Genomic DNA, 20,921 nt, shown 5'->3' on the forward strand with positions numbered 1-20,921 from the left:
TGAGAGGAAGAGATGTTACGGACATACTAACTAGGTCCACATTTCAGTAATTAGCCCTCAGCCTGGCCCCTACCATTAAAAAAGAAAAAAAAAAAGCTTATTGCCTTCAGACAAATTTATATCTGTTTGCTCTGATCATCAGATCTAACTCACTTAAGCTATTCCGATGAAATGTTATATAAGGTTAAGATGATGGTACAAATATTAAGTACAAATATTATTAACATGCTATAATGACACAAACAAGTATTCACTTGTGTTAACCACTTTATGGGAATAATATTTAATATGTTCCTTTTTCTTAGCTAGCTTGTATCATTCACACATTCTTTCTTTCAGTGTGGTTCAAGTTCAGAGAAAATGGAGGCTTTGTTCCCATCAAAATCAAATCAGATTCACAGCCGGTGAAATCCACTCCTGGTGTTTTGCATTCAGAAGCATCACTATAAATGTTCCAGAGTCTAAGACCTCCACCATCTGCTCCATTAGGCACTGGATTTCAGTAGCACTACTTGATTTACTCCCCCCACCCCCCCAAAAAAGCTTAGAATATCCAAGCAACGGTTCAGCCTGAAGCTTCTCCTTGGAATAAGAATGATCAGGCATTCCCTTCCCCTCCAGTGAGCCCTGTACCTTCACGGTCTGTGCACAGGTTTGCACCTTTAGATTTGCATTTTATCAACCTTTGTCTGATGAGGAATTTTTTTCCTTTTTAAACCATGGTATGTTTTTTTCTGACTTTGATAGTTGTGTGTTAAATTGAAGCCTTTATTCTACACAACCCCGTTCATCCAAAACATGGATCTTTTGCACATTGTTCTTCAAAGGGTCATTGAAGGCTCTACAAGGTCAATTTCAAAAGATGCTTCACTGGCTCACTTTTTGTGAAAGACCTTGACTACCATGTCCAGGGGTCCATAATTGATCTTCTACAAATCTAGGCTTTTTGTAGCCCTCTTTTAATCATAATAGATGATTTTCAAATCATGTGAACAGTATTTTAAACTGAGTAGATTGTCAGGGGTAACTAAAATGCTTTATCAAAGAATTTTCTTTGATAAAGCAAATCTCCCATATTCAGAGCCAGTTCCTTTCATTTAAATACATGGCAATATTCCCCTTAGAATTTTTTTTAAGGAAAGTAAAGTTTTATCTCAGAAGAGGAATAATTTTATTAAATGAATTCCCAGAAGCTTAAGTTAAGTATAATACTAACTACTAAAAGGGGGGTTTTGAAGGGGAAGAAGAGGTGGTGATAAATAAGCTCTCTTCATATGGTTAATATCTTGGTAAAGTTAGATTCTATTTAATGATGTTTTAATTTTCTTTTATAAGAAAGAAAAATTGTCGGCAATAGCAACATAAATAGAGGCCACAGAAATAAGGGAGCAGATAGAACATAACACAGAATTGTTGTGTATAGTTTTCTGTTTCTCCACAGTAACTGTCTGCTTTTTCTTTGAGGGTGTATATTTAACATGGTAATTAAAATTAGCATATTTGTAGCAACTTTAATTTTTTATGACTTATTCTACCAATTTCCCATTTTCTTTTGCTACTGAATTCTTGTCTGAATTTCTATATTATGTGTTTATCACTGTACTTCTGCTGGGACAGGCCATTAGATGAAGTATTCTGCAGTCATATGAAATTCAGAGCTGTTTTATAATTGCCAAGGGTAAAATTAGCAAAGTCAATTATTCTCCCTTTGGCTTTTCCCTGAAGATATTAGGGGTCTTCAAGGTAATTGCCTTAGGTAACACTTAGATTTTTAAATATCTCTGAGTATAGAAATTGGTATATTAATCCTCTGATAATTGTCTTCTTACTGTTATAGCTGTAGTCACGTACGTGTGAATTAACAAGATTTTGAATTCAGTAGTGAGTTTAAAAATTAATGCTTGAGTTATCATTCATTTTCAATTATGGGACCTAAGGGCAACTTTTTATTTTAGTACTTCACTACATAAAGACCCTGAACTAAGAGACCTCAGATGCCTCTTTTTAAGCTGTAAATTCCCTGACTCCATTGAAATAAATTGCTCTATGTTATGTTCATGTAGAACATCACTGAATGCTGAAATGATGGGGTCATGCCAGAATCTAAAATTTTAGTGTTTGAGCATCAAGCTATCAGTGAGACACACTGAATAACTGGGGAAAAATCATAACATGGAAAAGCACTATAATTTAGAAATCTGGCTGACCATTACAGCTTTTCCCTCGTCTCTGTGTTTACTTGTAGACTGGATTTGTATTTTAAGATTAAGCCACAATATAAATAAGACTGTGCATATTATTATGTCATCTTTTTTTTAAAAAAACCATAGTGTTTTATATGTACAGTGATGACCCTAGTATCTAAAGAATTTAATTCACCATGTTATTTTTTTTAATCTTTGTAGTGATTTTCATTTAATGGACCTATGATTATACATCTGTGAGTTAGTTAGTTCTGGGGTCTTGTCTAAACATCCCAGAACATTGTCATGATGTCACTTCTGGGAGCCATTCTATTAAGCATTAATGATTTATATTTCTAAATAACCAGTGGCACAGATGTAGTCCTTGCATAACTGATGTATTCTCTTATGTTAACTTTGTTTTCCAAAAGGCATAAATATGTTGTTTACAAGGAATAATTTTGTTTGTATAAATATGCTCAATTTATGCATATAAATCTCCTTTTATACCATCTATATATTTTAATAAAGCAGCTGCTATTGGTTATTTGGTGTTTTTCTTATCTGTTATATTGTTTACTTTCAAGTTCATGTTGAAAAGTGAAACCTAAAAACATGCTATGTCATATGAAATTTAAGTTTTTCTCTGTCATATTCATTTAAAATAGACATTATTGTGACCTTGTGTGTTTACAGTCTTGTCATAAGTATTTTACCTGTGGAAATTATTGAATTAATTGCTTTCATCCTCTTTAGTTTGACACCCATGATTAATGTTCTTTTCTTCATATGACCCAGTCAAGGGTAGATTTTCATGACTAGAGAAAATATGTGCAGAACGTTAGTGGGGTGTCATATGTTATAACGATAAAGGAAACTGTCTCCATATCAGAGAAGTCAAAATGCTATTATAAAATTACAATTTCAAAATCCCCAAAATAATTTTTCCAGCTTTTTTCTTATCACATGCTAACATAGCCACATATTAAACAGACACTGTATTTATATTCTGAGTCTGCTTCCTTGTATTTAAAGTGAAAGTGATAAATGTTTGAGATGTGTGCTAGAAATAAGAAGACAGGGACTTCCCTGGTGGTGCAGTGGTTAAGAGTATGCCTGCCAGTGCAGGGGACTTGGATTCAAGCCCTGGTCCAGGAAGATCCCACATGCCGTAGAGCAACTAAGCCTGTGTGCCACAACTACTGAGCCTGCGTGCCGCAACTATTGAAGCCCATGCACCTAGAGCCCATGCCCTGCAACAAGGGAAGCCACTGCAATGAGAAGCCCGCACACCACAATGAAGAGCAGCTCCGCTCTCCGCAGCTAAAGCCCACACGCAGCAACGGAGACCCAACGCAGCCTTAAATCAATAAATTTTTTAAAAAGGCAAAATATTATGTTCTTTTAATATGTATTATCTCATTAAAACCTTGAACTTTACCCTTGTGGTGCTATAAAACAATGGAATGAAGTATCTTTTTGTCATAGGAAGGTCAAATGCCATCATGCAAAATGGACACTTCTCTTAGTGTCTGTGTCAAACCAGAAACCTGAAGACAAGAAAAAAAGAGCAAGAGAAGCATTTCTTCCATATGCCTGGCATTTAAAGAAACCCATTTTTTAAAAAGTCTGTGTTCTGGGCTTCCCTAGTGGCACAGTGGTTGAGAGTCTGCCTGCCGATGCGGGGGACATGGGTTCATGCCCCGGTCCGGGAAGATCCCACGTGTCGCAGAGCGGCTGGGCCCGTGAGCCATGGCCGCTGAGCCTGCGCGTCCGGAGCCTGTGCTCCGCAACAGGAGAGGCCACAGCAGTGAGAGGCCCGCGTACCGCAAAAAAAAAAGTCTGTGTTCTACAAAAATACACCCTCTGACATGGGTACAGTTGAACCCCACACCGTGGTTGGCCATGAGAGGTAGAAACATACTGATTATGGCAATCTCATTGTATACTTTGGCAACCTCAATTTTTGTAAATCCCTTTTCCCACTTTCTAGAAGTAAAATTAATTAAACCAGCTTTTTTTCCCCCTCCAATTTCACTGACATAAATTGCTATTTCTCCAAAGCCAGAGAGAGAAAAAAATGTATTTTCCAGCTTGAGTCAGTACTCTTCTTTTGCCTTTCTAATGATTTTACTCAAGGAATTTCCTGCGTTCAGAGTTTACAAAGTACTAGGCAGATGAACAGCTGATTACTTCCTCTTCATCCTCAGCCACCTGACCCCAGTCTCTTCTCCAACCATCATTTCTTCACCCAGTAGACTTGTACACAGTGCCCCTTTCTTTGTCTCTTACTGTTCACAACTCAGTTCATTTCACCTTAGACAGTCTCCAAAATGTATACACATCCTCTTCAGCTGTTTTCCTCCAGATTTTTATTCTTTTACCTGTTGTTTCAGAAAAATTGCCAAAAAAAAAAAAAATTTTTTTTAAAGAAAAATTGCCATCCACCATTTTGCCTTCTCTTTGCTTTTTTCAAGAGGAAAAATAAACCAAGAAACTTGGAGTTGAAGAACACAGAGTAAAGCTTGGTGTACTCTTGTGTTAAGAAAAAGGAAAATTATAATTAGAAATGAAATAGGCATAGGAAAGAACCAGTGTCTCTACCCTTATTCTCCTATTAAACCAAATTTCCCTGCAACCATCAACATTTAAAGATCATTTTTTAAATGTTTCCTATTTAGTTTTGTTTTCCAATTTTGTTTAGTTGCAAGTATTATAAGATTGTGGTTTTCAATCCTATTTTTAATTACAAGTATATGGTATTTCTAATATTATGGGCTAACTAAGCTTTTGTGGGCTTCTCTGGGAACCTAGCCATCATTTATAGCCTTTTATTTTAGGAAAATGTAGTATAAGCTCCAAAAAAATTTACTTATAGATGAAATTCCAAAATGCAGTGCATTTGTAATCTGGTGCCTGCTATATTAAATTAAGACTGAATTTGAACACCATAAGCAAAAGAAAATTTAAGAGCATCCAAAAGGATCCACATGACTACTTTTCATTACTTTTATTGATATAGCTTTGGTTTTAGCATTTCCATCATTTTCCTCTGAGTTGTAAATACTCAACGAAAAAATTCACTCTAAGCCAAAGTTGGCTTACAGGGCCTTAACCCAGGAGCAAATTTTATTTATTTAGCAATAGTGATTGGGGAAGAGCCCTTTTCTGGCAGCTAATGACCTACTGGAGGACTTGTGTGCCCAAGGCAAAGCTGAAGGCCATTAGCCCAGCAGGTCATTAACTGACAAATGCCTGACCCTGAGGTCATTTCAGATATTGTAAACTGTGAAAATATTAAAGTGGGTTTGTTAGAAAGTATGGCTATGCCAAGGAACTTTGTTTTTAAGAATTTTGGAAAATGCATTAAGTTGTTTGTTGTTATTCATGTGGCTTAATCGTCTTTGTTCAGGTCAGTCAGATATCAGTAAACATCAAAACTATACTGTGTGTCTGTGTTCAGTCTTTAGTTTTTAAAGGACAGTTTCTCTGTTTAGAATATCAGATTAACTACTTCATTACTAAGCAGCTACACTCTTGTGGATCACTTTTGTTTTCATCATATGTTGAGCTTTATAGCACTTACCTATTTTATATTCCTCAGTGATGACGTATAAAGCTACAAAGAGTCATGGAAATAGCCCTGAAGTAGAAGTCTGTAGACCTAGTTCCTATCCCTACCTTTTTTTTTTAATTTGCCATTTAACATTGGACAGCTCATTTTATCTCTTAGAATTCCAGTTGAGATCTTTTCCTCCAGATTGTTTATCTAATGTGTTAATACTCCATTTTCGAAATGAAATTAGAAACTTCATAATGTAGAATATTTAATAGTTATTAAAATTACTACCAAACATTAAAAAAAACACCTTATATTTTTGAGTATTTACTGTGTAGCAGGCACTGTTGTGTTTTTTGTGTATTAACCCATTTAGTCTCTCTTGAGACAGAGGAAAGGGTTAAATAATTTCCTCGTGGTAATAAATGGTAGAGCTGAATCCAGGCAGTCCGGCTCTGAAATCCTCGTGCTTAACTAAAGTAGAAGACAAACCAACAAAGAACCATGATGCCTTTTTTGCCAGCAGTTTTGCAGTTACAGATACAGGAATTTATAATATCTTAAACAACTAGTCGTTTTTAAATATTGGAATAAACAATACGAACATCAATAGGGCTCTATAAAACATTTTAGAGAAATAACTACTAAGCAAAGGCAACTTGTTTTCTTAGTTTCCTCATCTATAAAATAAAGGCAGCATTATTTCCATCCCCTACCTCCTTGCCAGTGCCAATAGTCTACAGTTCTGAGTGTTGTAGGAAAGACTGTAAAGGTACAATATATAACCAGATTCTGACAAGGGCATTAAATATGAAGAGAAACAAAGAAATCAAGAAAAATTGTTAATAAAAATCAAAGATGAGGGCTTCCCTTGGGGGGAATTGGTTGAGAGTCCGCCTGCTGATGCAGGGGACACGGGTTCGTGCCCCGGTCTGGGAGGATCCCACATGCCGCGGAGCAGCTGGGCCCGTGAGCCATGGCCGCTGAGCCTGCGTGTCCGGAGGCTGTGCTCCGCAGCGGGAGAGGCCACAGCAGTGAGAGGCCCGCGTATCGCAAAAAAAAAAAAAAAAAAATCAAAGGTGTAATAGAGAAGCCAAAATATTTTATAAATGTCAGAGATCTTAAGATTGACATGCATATTTCAACAATCTAAAGTAATATCCGCCCCATAGATGATTCACTTTGTTATAAAGCAGAAACTAACACACCATTGTAAAGCAATTACACTCCAGTAAAGATGTTTAAAAATAAATAAATAAAGTAATACCCCAAATTAGTGAACTCATCTTTATGGCAGATTTGTGATGAGAAACTTAGGCTTTATTTTATCAATACTTTAAGCCATAAGGTGATATGCAGATGTAAATTTCTGAAAATAGTGTTTGGACAAAGTGGTAACTGTGCAAATTTATTTTTAAATAGTTAAGATTTATACAGTGAATTCAAATATTAGAAGAGTACTGGTAATTCAACGAAAATTTTTGTGTGCATGTGCTAAGCATTAGAGATAACAGTTTGAAAGTCAATTGTACATCTTTATAGATTTGAGAATTTCGAACCCAAGGGTATCCATTATTTGATTCAAGGGGCAATGCAGCTAGTCTCAAGTTTCTACTACCTAATTTTTTTAAAGGAGGGGAAAATGGATTATCTAATTTTCTAGAATGCAGTATTAGTAGGGCCAGTTATTTTTAGAATTTCATTGAATCACAGATTTTGAAGAGCTGTGAAGGTATTTGGAAGAAATACAATTTAGACAAGTTGCATGGATTTTAATGCATATGAGTCATGCTTTTATTTCTGTGACTGCCTTTGAAGTGCGGACCTTGGGATGTCTGTAAATTACAAACATCTGCTTTTCAGTGTGGCAATTTGAAGAGGAACTGATTGTGCTGAAAGGTGAACTGTGTTACCCAAAGGACATGGTATCCCTGGAATTTGCAAGATGTATGTGTGAATTCCAGAAAAATCCTGAAATATTTAACTCTTTGGCCGATGTGGTCTAAACCAATTTGTTTTCATGAATCTAATAAGTTTGAAGCTAATAGTCAACATCAGTTAATGTAAACCAACAAGATTGATATGCACTCTAACAGCATATATCCCATAGTACCCAAGAATGATTCTGTTTTATCCTGCCTGTTTACACTCAGTTAATTTACATGTTTTTGATATAAAGTGATAAAGTGACCTTTACAAATATATTTCAGAATAACAGTGTTTAAACTGCATGGCGAAAATTTGAGGACTTTGTTTGCAATTCAGATGGCTGACCAAAGTATGAGCTATACGTGACGTATATCAGCATGATGTAAGATAATGGTTCAAACCACAGATCACATCCTGTTTATTGGTGGGTGGTGAAATCGTTTTAGTAAATCACTGTCAACACTTTTTTTTTTAATGAAATGCAAAAGAAAATAATAATGAAACTTTTGTTTTATAGAACTTTTCACTCATTTTTGTGCATATGCATGTATGCATATACTGTGTCATGATGTAAAATATAGTTCTTACTCTGGGTTACAGTTTAAAAATTTTGAAAGCTGGTACTACTAGGCAGTGTTCTAGCCAGCATCATCCTTTCAGTTGCATGAAATACTGTACTATGATTCTGGTGTTCTGAAGATTCACATTGTAAACGTCTCAAAAGTGGGATTAACTTTTCAGTAAAATCATACTTGGAAAGCCTTAGTTAACATCACTGAGAGGACCCTCAAATGAAGAAGCAGTGAAAGCAAAATGTAGGTTATCGGCTACATGGGGAAAAGTGTACAGATCATTGAAATGGCAGGCATGATTCTCTTCAGAGAAAGTCCAGTCAAAACATGGTGTAACAGTACCCTTAAGTAAAGAGCATATTAACGTGGACCATCCTGAGTCCAGCAGACTTCATGTGCAGGAATTCTCATGTTGGAGAAGGTGGAAAATAAAGCAGCTGACTGCTATATGATAATGACAGACAGAATTGCTTTGTTTCATGACTAAGCATGCAATCCTCAGCAACTATTTACAGTTTTTGTAGCAATGCAAGGTACTTGGCAGAACCATTTTTTAACCTACTGGAAAGCATCTCCTTTTTCTTTATTTCTTCTGAAAAGTTTCATCTTGATGTCAGCATTTTAAATTATCTGCCACTTTTCAGGAACCTAATCATTGTTTAAATAAATAAATTATATTTTTCATTGTTAAGTGACAAATAAGGCCAAGAGTCATGCACCGCCATTCAAAAAGTGAACAACTTTTTTGGATTACTTTTGTATTGCTAGTAAAAGAAATCCACATTTTTGGCAAATTGACCATTCCTTACAATTGTTATGAATAAAAAATGTGTGCAGCTTCACATTTAGGTGTTTCTGATCATGGGGCTTACTGTTGATAAAGCACAGATACCTCTTACCTAGATATGCAGACTGAGGCCCAAAGAAGTGATGTGCTGGCCCAAGGTCATGCAGCTCATCTGTGTATTAATCCTCTAGGTGATCAAAGGCAAATAAATGGCCTTTATATGGCCATCACTAGTCTCACTAGTACAGTGCCAGGTACATAGTAGGCTATCAGCAAATGTTTCTGAAATGAGTGCACCAGCCAATATAATGTTAAATTTCAACACTTCGTACTCAAGCCATTTTCCTGAACTTGTGGACTATTTAAGTTTTATCGGCTGTGATTTTACTTTTCTGGAGTTCACTGAATTTTCGTGAACCATTTTGACAAATGTTACCAGTAGTTAGTTTATAAACCAATGTATCAGCTGTTCTAAATTAAAAATTAAGATTACCAATTTGCTTAGTTATTGCTGCACCTGTCCTACTGGTAGTGCCATTTCTCTCTCTGCTCTTCGCCCTTAGCCAGAAAGAAGTTCCCAGCTCACTAGAACAGATTGCCATCCCTCCCACAAATAAGCACGGCCTTACATATTTGGCAGCATTGAAGAGGCTCCCTTCAAAAAGCTGAGTTAGAAGCTTCTTCCAGAACTCCTGTGAGTTAGTGGTATGTTTACTGCAACAGACCTCTCATCATTGTCTTCATTAAACCTGGTCCTTGTCTGGTAGGAAGGAGTGGAGAGAACCATTCTTTCACCGACTTCATCAGTGGCTTATTAAAGCCACTCATTTATATTAATCAGCATGCAGATTAGGGCTCATCTGGGTTGTGTGTGCCCAGGTGGTGGGTGAGTAGATTCACCCCTTATTTGGCCACTGCTTCTGCTCCCCGTGTTCTTCAGAGGTTGCTTCTCCAACGAGGCTGCCAACCTGGAAGATCTGGCTAGGCGCTGAGGACTCTACCTGGAACCAGATAGTTTGCTTAAACCCAGTTTGTAAATGATAAAGTGCTTTACAAATGTTAGATATTATTGGCCTCTATGGGAGAGCGCTACTCCTTTACCAGTCCTTCTCTATCTCACCTTGGTAATGTAGGTAAATCTTTCTTCTTTAAAAGCAACTCTCAGATACTTTGTGCTCCATTTGCATGAAGAGGAACGGAAGAGTGAAGCTAACCACTCTGGTTACCATTAGCAGGCTATTCAGCATCCTTTATCTATAAAAGTATTTTTCTGTAAAATATTTTCACTGACAATATAGTTTTTGTGACTTAAAAAAAAAATCTTGACAGTATCCCTTCAAATGCCAAAGCACTTTGAAAAGAACATATTTACACTAAATCTGTCTTTTGTTCCTCCCAAGATGTATATTAGAATTAATTTTCCCTCAAGGGTGTTTTACCTTTGCTACTGCTTCATGCGTTGCTATTTGTTCCTGGGGATTGGGGGAGGAGTGCAATAGATTCGTGTGTAATTAATGCCATCAGAACTGCAGATGCGTGCACACACATGACTGTTTCCTTTGCTAGCAGCTGTTAAGAGTACTAAAGGCTGAGGGGCTGTGGGTTCATTTGCCTCCCAAATAGAGTGATGGATCACACGTTGTCCTTTCATTCCACACTGTAGTAAAAAATGTCATTAAAGTAACCTTCCCAGTGCAAGTTTTTGAAAGACGATTATAAATCTGTAGTAGCCTCCACAGTTTTAGTATACCAAGCAAATTAAGTACATAGCAACCTTTTAAAAGTGAATTAAAATACAACTATACTACCTTATGACATCAACTCAGCTTATGCTGACTTGAGTTTCAGTTGGGTCACATTAGTTTATAATTAACATTTTTCTAGAGATTTAGTTGCATTTTACTTTAAATTTAGTATAGGCGCTCCTTTGCTCAAACCGAAGTGGTCTGGTTTACTAGTGAAACATGTACAGCTCTGTTGAGTCTATTCCATCTGTCAAATGCTGACTGACAGTACTCCTGAATCACATTTATTGAGAAAGGCACAAGTTTTCTGCACAGAATGCTTATCACCACTTACAGATCTTATTTTTGCTAATCAAGAGACTATTGATTGTTATATTCCGTAAATCAATTTGTGGACACAGCTTAGCTTGAAGTCTTTCTGAGACTGAAACAGGGTATGCTTCTTCCCATCCCACCCCCTAGAAGTAGGTTTATTTTATCTGATTATGAAGGCAAGCTAATAAAAGGAGAGAAAATATAGTACATTATATACTAAGCAATTATACATTTAAGCAATTCAGAAAAGTTGAAGAAAAAATTTTAATTAAAAATATCTAGGGGGCTTCCCTGGTGGCGCAGTGGTTGAGAATCTGCCTGCTAATGCAGGGGACACGGGTTCGAGCCCTGGTCTGGGAAGATCCCACATGCCACGGAGCAACTAGGCCTGTGAGCCACAACTACTGAGCCTGTGCTCCGCAACAAGAGAGGCCATGATAGTGAGAGGCCCGTGCACCACGATGAAGAGTGGCCCCTGCCTGCCACAACCAGAGAAAGCCCTCGCACAGAAACGAAGACCCAACACAGCAAAAATAAATTAAAAAAAAAAAAAAAAAAAAAACATCTAGGGCTTCCCTGGTGGCGCAGTGGTTGAGAGTCCGCCTGCTGATGCAGGGGACACGGGTTCGTGCCCCGGTCTGGGAGGATCCCACGTGCCGCGGAGCGGCTGGGCCTGTGAGCCAAGGCCGCCGAGCCTGCGCTCCACATCAGGAGAGGCCACAACAGTGAGAGGCCCACATACCACAAAAAAAAAAAATCTAGAATCTTACCACTTACAGATTATCATTATTATCATTATTATCATTTCGTTCAGCTATATTAAATATATTAAATTATTTTTTATATTAAATAAATTATTTATTATTTAATAAATAATTATAAATTATAATTATAAATTATTTATTAAATTATTATTTTGCTGTTTCAGACTTTTTTCTCAGCATATATGAACACATAGATTGACCTCATTTTTGTTTTAAAAATACCTATCATGTTGTTCTGTTTTGTACCCAGCTTTTCTTTTTCGTTTCCTTAAGAATATGTTATAGACATCTTTGTATAGCAGTAAGTGAGGATGTCTTTTGGCCATTTGGTCATTACCACCTCCTACTTCTCTCAATTTCTAATTTTTAAGTTGAGAATTTTATTATAATTATAATATATAATTATATAATATAAAATTAATATATATTTATATATAATTAATTATATTATGTACAATTATATTAATATATAATTATAATTTTATTATATAATAATTACAACACCTTTTGTAAGGGTATGCATCACTTTAGTTTTTCAGTTTAAAAAAAAATCACTGAATTTTAGTTACCCTTGCCAAAAGATAAAGAAGGAAGCAATTACATATTCCCTTGCAGTTGGTCAAATTTGTCCTGTAAATTAACCATTTAAGAAATGCATTCCAAAGGTCAGTTATATTGGATCTGTAATTGTGCTAAGGTTCAGACAGATCTGAATACTACCTATTCCTTATCTTTGATGAGAGGGTAGTGATTAAAATGGGAGAGGTAACAGAGATTGTTTGCTTGAGAACAGCAATTTGATGTCCACTTCCTTTCCTATGCAACCTCCTCTCTGGTAGCCAAAAACGAGGTGGCACGAGAAACCAGCTCATAACACTGACATTGTGAATGGTTACGACTTCTGGCTCACTGAAATCTAAGGTGTTACTTAGAAGATTGGGAGATAGTGTATGACATTGCTGTATCGTTAAACACGACACAAATCAAAGAAAAAAGCATATTTGCATTTGCATGTACAGGTAAGAAATTCTGCTACTCTCACAACCTCCAGAAATGCAGAAATGAAGAAACATATCTCCTATTTGATTACTCTCTAGGCAGGTAAACTAAACTTTATAATAGTGTTGGTGACAGTCATATAATCTGAAATAATGTTTCAGGATGCAACAAGTCAGTGTTACAGAGACCTCTGATTTTGGTTAAAATACTCTTTTCATGTGTTCTGTTGTTGAATTAAAACCCACTTTTTCTAGTAGAAAGTGTTTGCTTGTCCCCCTGGGCTTGGAACAGAAGTCCTTGGTCTTTCTCTGGAGCACCAAAAAGTCTGGGACGGGGACTCTTAGTCTCAGACAGTCTGGCAGTTGAGCTCTAGATTCTCTTCTGGCTGACGTTATCCTTGCTACCGTTTTAGGTTGCTTGAACAAATCATTCCTCAGTAATCTGAGGGAAGGGAGGAGCTCATTAAGCAAGTGCTTTTCTTTTTTTTTTTTTTTTTTAATTTATCTTTTGGCTGCATTGGGTTTTTGTTGCTGTACGTGGACTTTTCTCTAGTTGCGGCAAGCAGGGGCTACTCTTCATTGCAGTGCGCGGGCCTCTCTCATTGCAGTGGCTTCTCTTATTGAGGAGCATGGGCTCTAGGTGCGCAGGCTTCATTAGTTGCAGCACACAGGCCCAGTATTTGTGGCACGTGGGCCCTAGAGCATGCGGGCTTCAGTAGTTGTGGCGTACGGGCTCAGTAGTTGTGGCTCACAGGCTCTAGAGCGCAGGCTCAATAGTTGTGGCGCACGGGCTTAGTTGCTCCGCGGCATGTGGGATCTTCCTGGACCAGCGCTCAAACCCGTGTCCCCTGCATTGGCAGGCGGATTCTTAACCACTGAGCCACCAGGGAAGTCCCAGTAGGTGCCTTCTTGTATTTAAGTACAGTAGTTATCTAAACAGGTGAATGCCTGTGGTAGTAAACCATGTGATGAAAAAAAAAGATGAGATCATTAAATGGTCTTGTTAACATATGTATGGGCTGTTAGCCCTGTGGTCTTCCTAGAAATATTTGCAATTTTAAAGGAGGATAATACTTAAACACATCTCTTTTTGGTATAATTTTAAAAGTAAACACTTCAGGCAGTGGAAAGATATTTAAGTGTGTGCTGGATAAGTCACTTTTGCCTGGGACATATTCAACTCCCCTAGGCTAGACTGCTTTTTATACTCTCTTGCCTTCCTGGACTTGTTAACCTAAGGAAGTCCAAATCTTTTTCCTTGATGGTTGCTGTTGGCAGTGGAGGTGTATTCTGCTTAAGCAAGGATGGCCGTTTGGAAGTACAGGTCATTTATAAATTATAAACTTGTAAGTACAGATCTACATATATTTGCTAATTGCATTAACAGAAAAAGAATTGGAGAATAAAAAGGTTTTGTTGCTTTGTCCTGGTCTGGAATTTCAGGGAAATAAAGGAACACTCTGTTTACCCAAAACCAGATCCATTGTTAAAATTAGTGTCGGACTTTCTTTTTGTAAATCCCTCTTCACTTTACCAGTGCTGGTCTCAGACCTCAAACTGTTTCAAAACCATAACATTTCTTAGTGACTGATTGATCTGTATTATGTGTCCAACCATCAGAGGGATCTTGGGATGTTGCTTGTGTAAACTGTAATCCAATCTGATACTGTGCATTTAGTTACAGTCTTTCATAGACCTATTGGCAATACTCTATCCTCCTGGATTTGGGAATAGAGCTTATCTGATACCTTCAGGGGGGAAAAAAATCCATTCATTTTTCTCTCTTTCCCCACTTAAATAACTCAACACATCTGGTAACACTGTAGGATCATTGTCCTCGCAGTTCCTCTGCAGCTCATATTGCTACAATATTTCTTAAGTATTTGGTTACCTAAAGGGCAATGCGATTAAAAAAAAAAAAAAGACTTTGTATAGGTCTTACAAATTAACCCATCTGCAGAGCTAGAAAAAAATAATCCCTTTAATCAGCAAAATTTCCATATCGGCAGCCTTGTGTGTGTTGTGCAGGATGCATGTAAATATAAATTTGGAGATAAATGCTTATGTGTTAAAATTTTAAAGCATATCTTTCTAAAAATTCATATCATTTGCCTCTAAGAAAATGTTTATTAAATCCAAGGTACCTGAGATTGAAGTATCTTGTTGTTTGGGTCTGTATCCTTTGGCTTAATAATGTCTTCAATTACAAGAATGATAAAAGCTGAAACAAAATCCTTTAATTCAGTCAAAACTGAGCTAAATTTTAGGAAGCAAAGAGTGGAAATCTGATACAGGACTGCATAACATAGGAAGCTAAGTATATAAGATACTAAGACTTCTTAAGAAGCGGGTAGGGTTGCCTTGAGGAATTCTTGTTTGAAATGGCTGCACTGAACATTATAATAAATACCACTGTTTTATCCTCTTGAATTAAGATGGTTTATGCAAACAACTCTAAATTGTACAGTAGTTCCAAAGAGACCATTTACTATTTTCTGCTTGTTTTACATTCTGGAACAAGTTCAAAGCTCTTGATTTTGTTTGATTTTTTTTAATAGCCTGGGCCTTGAAAATAATACAGGTTTGATGATACAATTTCAATATTACAATTCTGTAAAAATTTTCAGTGTTTATGGTACATTTGACCCAGGGGCCCTACACCAAATATATCCACAGTGCATTTTTAGTACAACAGAATGAACACGTTAGAAAGGTTGCTTTTCTCTCTGTATTACGTATGAAAATTAGCATTGTGATGCCTCCCAGAATGGGGGTATTGAAAAAGTATCCACCTGACAGAAATAAACATTCAGCAAATTAATAGGGTTAAGATTTCATTAGTTATCTGAGGGACTTCCCTGGTAGCGCAGTGGTTAAGAATCCGCCTGCCATTGCAGGGCACACGAGTTCGATCCCTGGTCCGGGAAGATCCCGTGGAGTAGCTAAGCCCATGTGCCACAACTACTGAGCCTGCACCCTAGAGCCCGCGTGCCACAACTACTGAAGCCCACGCACCTAGAGCCCGTGCAACACAACAAGAGAAGCCACCACAATGAGAAGACCGCGCACCACAACGAAGAGTAGCCCCCTTTAGCTGCAACTAGAGAAAGCCCACACGCAGCAACGGAGACCCAACGTGGCCAAAAATAAATTAATTAAAAAAAAAATTTCATTAGTTATCTGAAATTTAAGATTATGTTCAATATGGCTATTACTGGATTTTCACATATATTAAATGCTATGCTTACAAGATTTTTTTTTTTTTGCTTGAATTATGACCGGAAATATTGGATCACAGCTCTAATATCCAGGTGGGCAATGCCATTTGCCAGGATCTTTGCACATAACCCCATTTTTTTTTTTCTATCAAGCAGAATACTGCCTTGCTACTAAGCCTTGTGAAGCATTCTGAGGTAAAAATAGGGATACATTTTTTTAATTGTTTCTTTTGATTTTTTTCTTGTTTTTTAGGTTGTGGAACTTTTAGCAAGTGCTCTTATGGATTTGGTACAAGGAGTATACCATGAAAATTCTACTTCAGCAAAGGTAAAGATTTGGTAGTCATTATAAAATGTTAGGTTAAAAACCCTCGTGGCAAAAGTAGAATTGACAAGCAAAAACATCATTCTTGTTTTGTGTTTAAATTGTTCGTGACATTTTTTTAGATTAGTGTTTTGGCTACAAATTCATGGTCATATGCTTTGCACATAGCAGATTTAGCCAATTAAAACAACCTCTTATCCTCTGGCTGGATTCAAAGTCTGTTCAATCTGCAGCAGCCCAAAAGACACCAGGATGCTTCTGGCTGGCAGGTAGCACTGTCAAAAAGGCAGGCAGGCTGGAGAAGCAGCTCACGCTGAGGTGGCTGGACCCAGCCTTTCCTCAGAAGAAGGGGCTTTCCATGTCCCAAAAGAGTGGACATGGTCCCAAGAAGGTGACTGTTGGGGGCATGAGGGAGGAATGTCTTCTATATCCAAGAACCAGAATTTACTGCATTATTAAATTCTCTGTGATAAGACATAAGATGATTGCACAGTTGGATTATTTTGATTAATTTTATAGATCTAGAATTAAGGATTTTTGACTCATTTAGCAGGACATCTCAAAAAGGGTTACGTTTTATTTCCTTAAAATGCAGTTATTTCATTTCAGCAGGATATTGGATGTGAAGCAATTGCTTCATTGACCACCACCATCAGTTAACATGTTATAAAATATTATAAGGGATTCCCATATAAGTGTTTCATTATTCTAACTTCTTCAGCTTCTGCATTAGCAAGATTTCACTCACTGCAAATTAGAAAAAAATATGCATGTATGCACATCTTAAGCTTTTTGACATTTCCATGTGAAAAAAGAAAGACAAATTTTACTGGAAGTGAAACATAGGGCATGAGCAACTTGGATATGAAATTTAAAATTTAAAAGTATAACCCAAGGATTCTGGATGGTTCAGAGAGTGGTTAGTGAAATATGAAGAATTACACCTTGAACATCTGCTATCATTTGGTTCAGGGAACCATAGTTCCTGGCAGGCATATCGAACTTCACCTAAGCAGCATAGTACTGTGTGGGGACCTGGCAGGGTATATGACCACAGTAGACCCCCTTTCCTGTGTTTTTCAAAAACATACCATAGGGCTTCTCTGGTGGCACAGTGGTTGAGAGTCCGCCTGCCGATGCAGGGGACACGGGTTCGTGCCCCGGTCCGGGAAGATCCCACATGCCGCAGAGTGGCTGGCCCCATGAGCCATGGCCGCTGAGCCTGCGCGTCCGGAGCCTGTGCTCCGCAACGGGAGAGGCCACAACAGTGAGAGGCCCGCGTACCGCAAAAAACAAACAAAGCAAAACAAAACAAAAACATACCATAGTTCTCTACCATGGCTGAAGGTTAATAGGAGATTGTAAAATGGAGGGCTCCTGGTCTAGTTCCACTTATAAAAAGACCCCTTGTATATAGTATGATGAAGACGATGGTGGGTAAGCAAATAACACTGTGGTAAGTAATTCACCTGTTTCTTCCTTAAAGTCTTCACAGTAATCCTTGCTAGCAGAGACTGCTGCTCTCCCCATTTTACATCTGTGAAAACTGAGGCTTAGAAAAGATTAATGTGCCCATAGTCATACAACTTGTTAGTTGAGATTGAACTTCAGACCTCAGGCTCTTCACCTCTCATTCACTGCCTCTGTAACCTTAATGAAACCTGATTTGCTAGCATGCCTCTGCCATACCTGAGATCCTACCATATATGATGATTACAGTGACCTCTTCTGGCAGCTGAAGCATTGTTTTCCCCCCGGGATATTTCTAAGGTGTTCAATTTAGTTCCATATAAGATATTAATGTTTTATAGTTAAATATCTGTTAAGTTTTAAGTGAAAGTTTTATTGTTGATTTTAAGGTTCTTGACTTACTCTTATCATTTGTCCACTATAATTACTCCAGTTTATTAATAATTTTGTGAACATTTGTTAAGTACTTTTTATATTTCAAGCAGACCTACTATAGCAGCAACAATAAAAATGCTTAGCACTTCACAGTTTGCTTATACTTTCTACATAATCACCTATGAAAAGGGTGACATTTGTTGGTACCCATTTTATAGAGGAAAAGCCTAAAATTCAGAGATGACAAATGCCAAGAAAGCATAGTGTCTGGAAATTGTTAATGCATGTTTGACAGTGACATGATCTGAACCCAGGTTTTTTGACTCCAAGTCCTATATAATCTCTTTCTTCCTGGGAAAGAGAAGAGAGGCAGCAGCAAAGTCTTTGAAGGACTGTTGATCATACATGAACCATCACTTAGCAAGCACCAGTTGCTGACTTTGATTATCTAATTTAAGTTTTACTCAAAAGACTCTAGCAATGCTTTGTCATCTGCCCTCTTTCCCACCACCTTCCCAAACACAGTCCTTTCAAACACTTGAGAACTTTTTTAAGCAGTTACATTTCTGAATATAGCCAAACCATTTAAAGAGCTGTTCTTTTTTTATAACGGAAACAAAAATGCATAGTTGAACTTGAAGCAGGTCCAATTTAGGTTAACCACATTTCCCTTCCTAACCAGAAAAATTCTGAGCTTTTTTTTTCCCCTTCTGCGTGTGCTTGCCATTACAGTGGCTGTTCAGAATCTGGTTTTTCTAACTTGGCCCAGGAATCATTTCAGAGACAGAGAGAGCACTGCCCCCCACATGGAGTGCCTTCAAGGTTTTCATGTTCTGACAAGATTGGGAAGCAGCCACAAGTGGAGGTCATGTGGGAAGTGAGTTGCACAACCTCCGTAGCCTGGGGCCAATTCAGTACACAAAAGAATTGCTTTGTGATTTAAAATAAGCTGCAAACCATTTCATCTCTCCAGGGATAAGAGGATACAATAGTGGTCTGTTTTCTATATGGCTACGTACTACAGTGATGGAGAAGCTGGGTAGTATAAAAATAGCTTTCTGTGGAGTAGTATCTCTGTGACTAGGGTAGATGCATTAAAGCAAATGGAGGGGAATCGTAACTGAATATGTTAGGAATCACCTTCTCTGGAAGTTTGTAGAGTAATTACCTCATCCTCCTTAAAACTATGAAAATGTATGTGACTTATGTTAGTAATACTTAACAGATTGTACGTAAATTGGGATTCAGTGTTATTTAGGAAATTCATCCTTGTTCTGTCCATTGAAAAATAACATTTTTATTTTTGCATTTGCTAGTTTGCGAACCATTTCTTCCTTGAAATAAAAATTAGCCATTGTGCTTTCTTTAGTGTTTATATCTCCCTTCACTTTACCTGCTTTTTCTTTTTTTGTTAGCTAATTGAAGAAAGAAGCACATCAGATAGAAAAAATGCACTTTAAATGGTCGTTTGCCATCCTAAGAGTTCCCTAGTCATCGTATTCATATTACTGTGCACGCTAAATATTTTACATTTTAGCAAAATTTGCTTTGAATCCATAGGCCATTATTATATCTAAAATCTTTTTTTTTTTTTTTTTTTTTTTTTTTTTTTGCGCTGTACGCGGGCCTCTCACTGTTGTGGCCTCTCCTGTTGCGGAGCACAGGCTCCAGATGCGCAGGCCCAGCGACCATGGCTCACGGGCCCAGCACTCCACGGCATGTGGGATCTTCCCGGACCGGGGCACGAACCCGCATCCCCTGCATCGGCAGGCGGACCCTCAACCACTGCGCCACCAGGGAAGCCCTATCTAAAATCTTTTTAACACAATTATCTTATTATTATAACTTGTTTTCTAATTAGAAAAGTAAATACATGTTCATTAAATAAAAATTGAAAGTACAGAAAAGGTCAAGAGGAAAATAAAAATTATTTTGTATAAGCCATCCCACAGAAATGAATCATGATTACATTCTAGTGTATTTCCTTCTAGAGTTCATTCTATGTTTCTCCCATTTTTGAGTTATTATTGTACATATAATTTTTCATCCTGATTTACTCTCCAGGATAGTCATTTTTGTTATTAAAAGTCTTCAAAAATATTTAATGGCTGTTTAATATTTCTTCATACTATTACTGAACCAGTCCACAGTTTTTGGACACTTGTGGTTTTTTTTTTTTTTAACTAATTTAAACAATATTGTGATGAACATTTTAGTGTACATAACTTTGCTCTATTTCATACCATTTGCTAAAAAAAAAATCTGAAAGTGAGATCCTTGAATTAAAAAAGTAAGAATATTTTCAATATATCCCTATGTAGAAAAGGACTACTGTCCTTAGAAAAACTGCTTGTAAGGTTGGCCTTGGATTTTAGGGATGTTTCCACTATTCTCTAACTGATAAGGGCAGTTCACTGTACCTAAATTGTCTCTGCAAACAATGTTATTTATACTGATCACCTGCTTTCCTTCTGGGAGTCTGCAATTTCGGTACATCCTAGGCAGTGGTTGCCTACATCACCAATTCCAACAAAAACTCTGAAAACTGAGTCTCCAGTGAATATCCCTGCTAGACAGCATTTCACATATGTTCTCATACATGTTAATTCTTGGAGGAATTAATCACATCCTGTGTGACTCCACTGGTAGAGGAAAGATTCTTAGAAGCTTACACCTGGTTT

The 20,921-nt window shown here is 37.3% G+C and overlaps 1 protein-coding gene across 1 annotated transcript in view; it reads left to right on the forward strand.

The window, feature by feature from the left end:
• PDSS2 (decaprenyl diphosphate synthase subunit 2) overlaps positions 1-20,921 on the forward strand; it is a 253,866-nt gene that overhangs the window by 155,741 nt on the left and 77,204 nt on the right. Inside the window, exon 4 of the mRNA XM_065888771.1 lies at positions 16,324-16,398. Within this exon, the coding sequence (XP_065744843.1) occupies positions 16,324-16,398 (75 nt within the window). The remainder of the gene's footprint in view (positions 1-16,323; positions 16,399-20,921) is intronic.

Source organism: Phocoena phocoena, chromosome 12 (assembly GCF_963924675.1).
Source record: "Phocoena phocoena chromosome 12, mPhoPho1.1, whole genome shotgun sequence".
Classification (NCBI taxonomy): domain Eukaryota; kingdom Metazoa; phylum Chordata; class Mammalia; order Artiodactyla; family Phocoenidae; genus Phocoena; species Phocoena phocoena.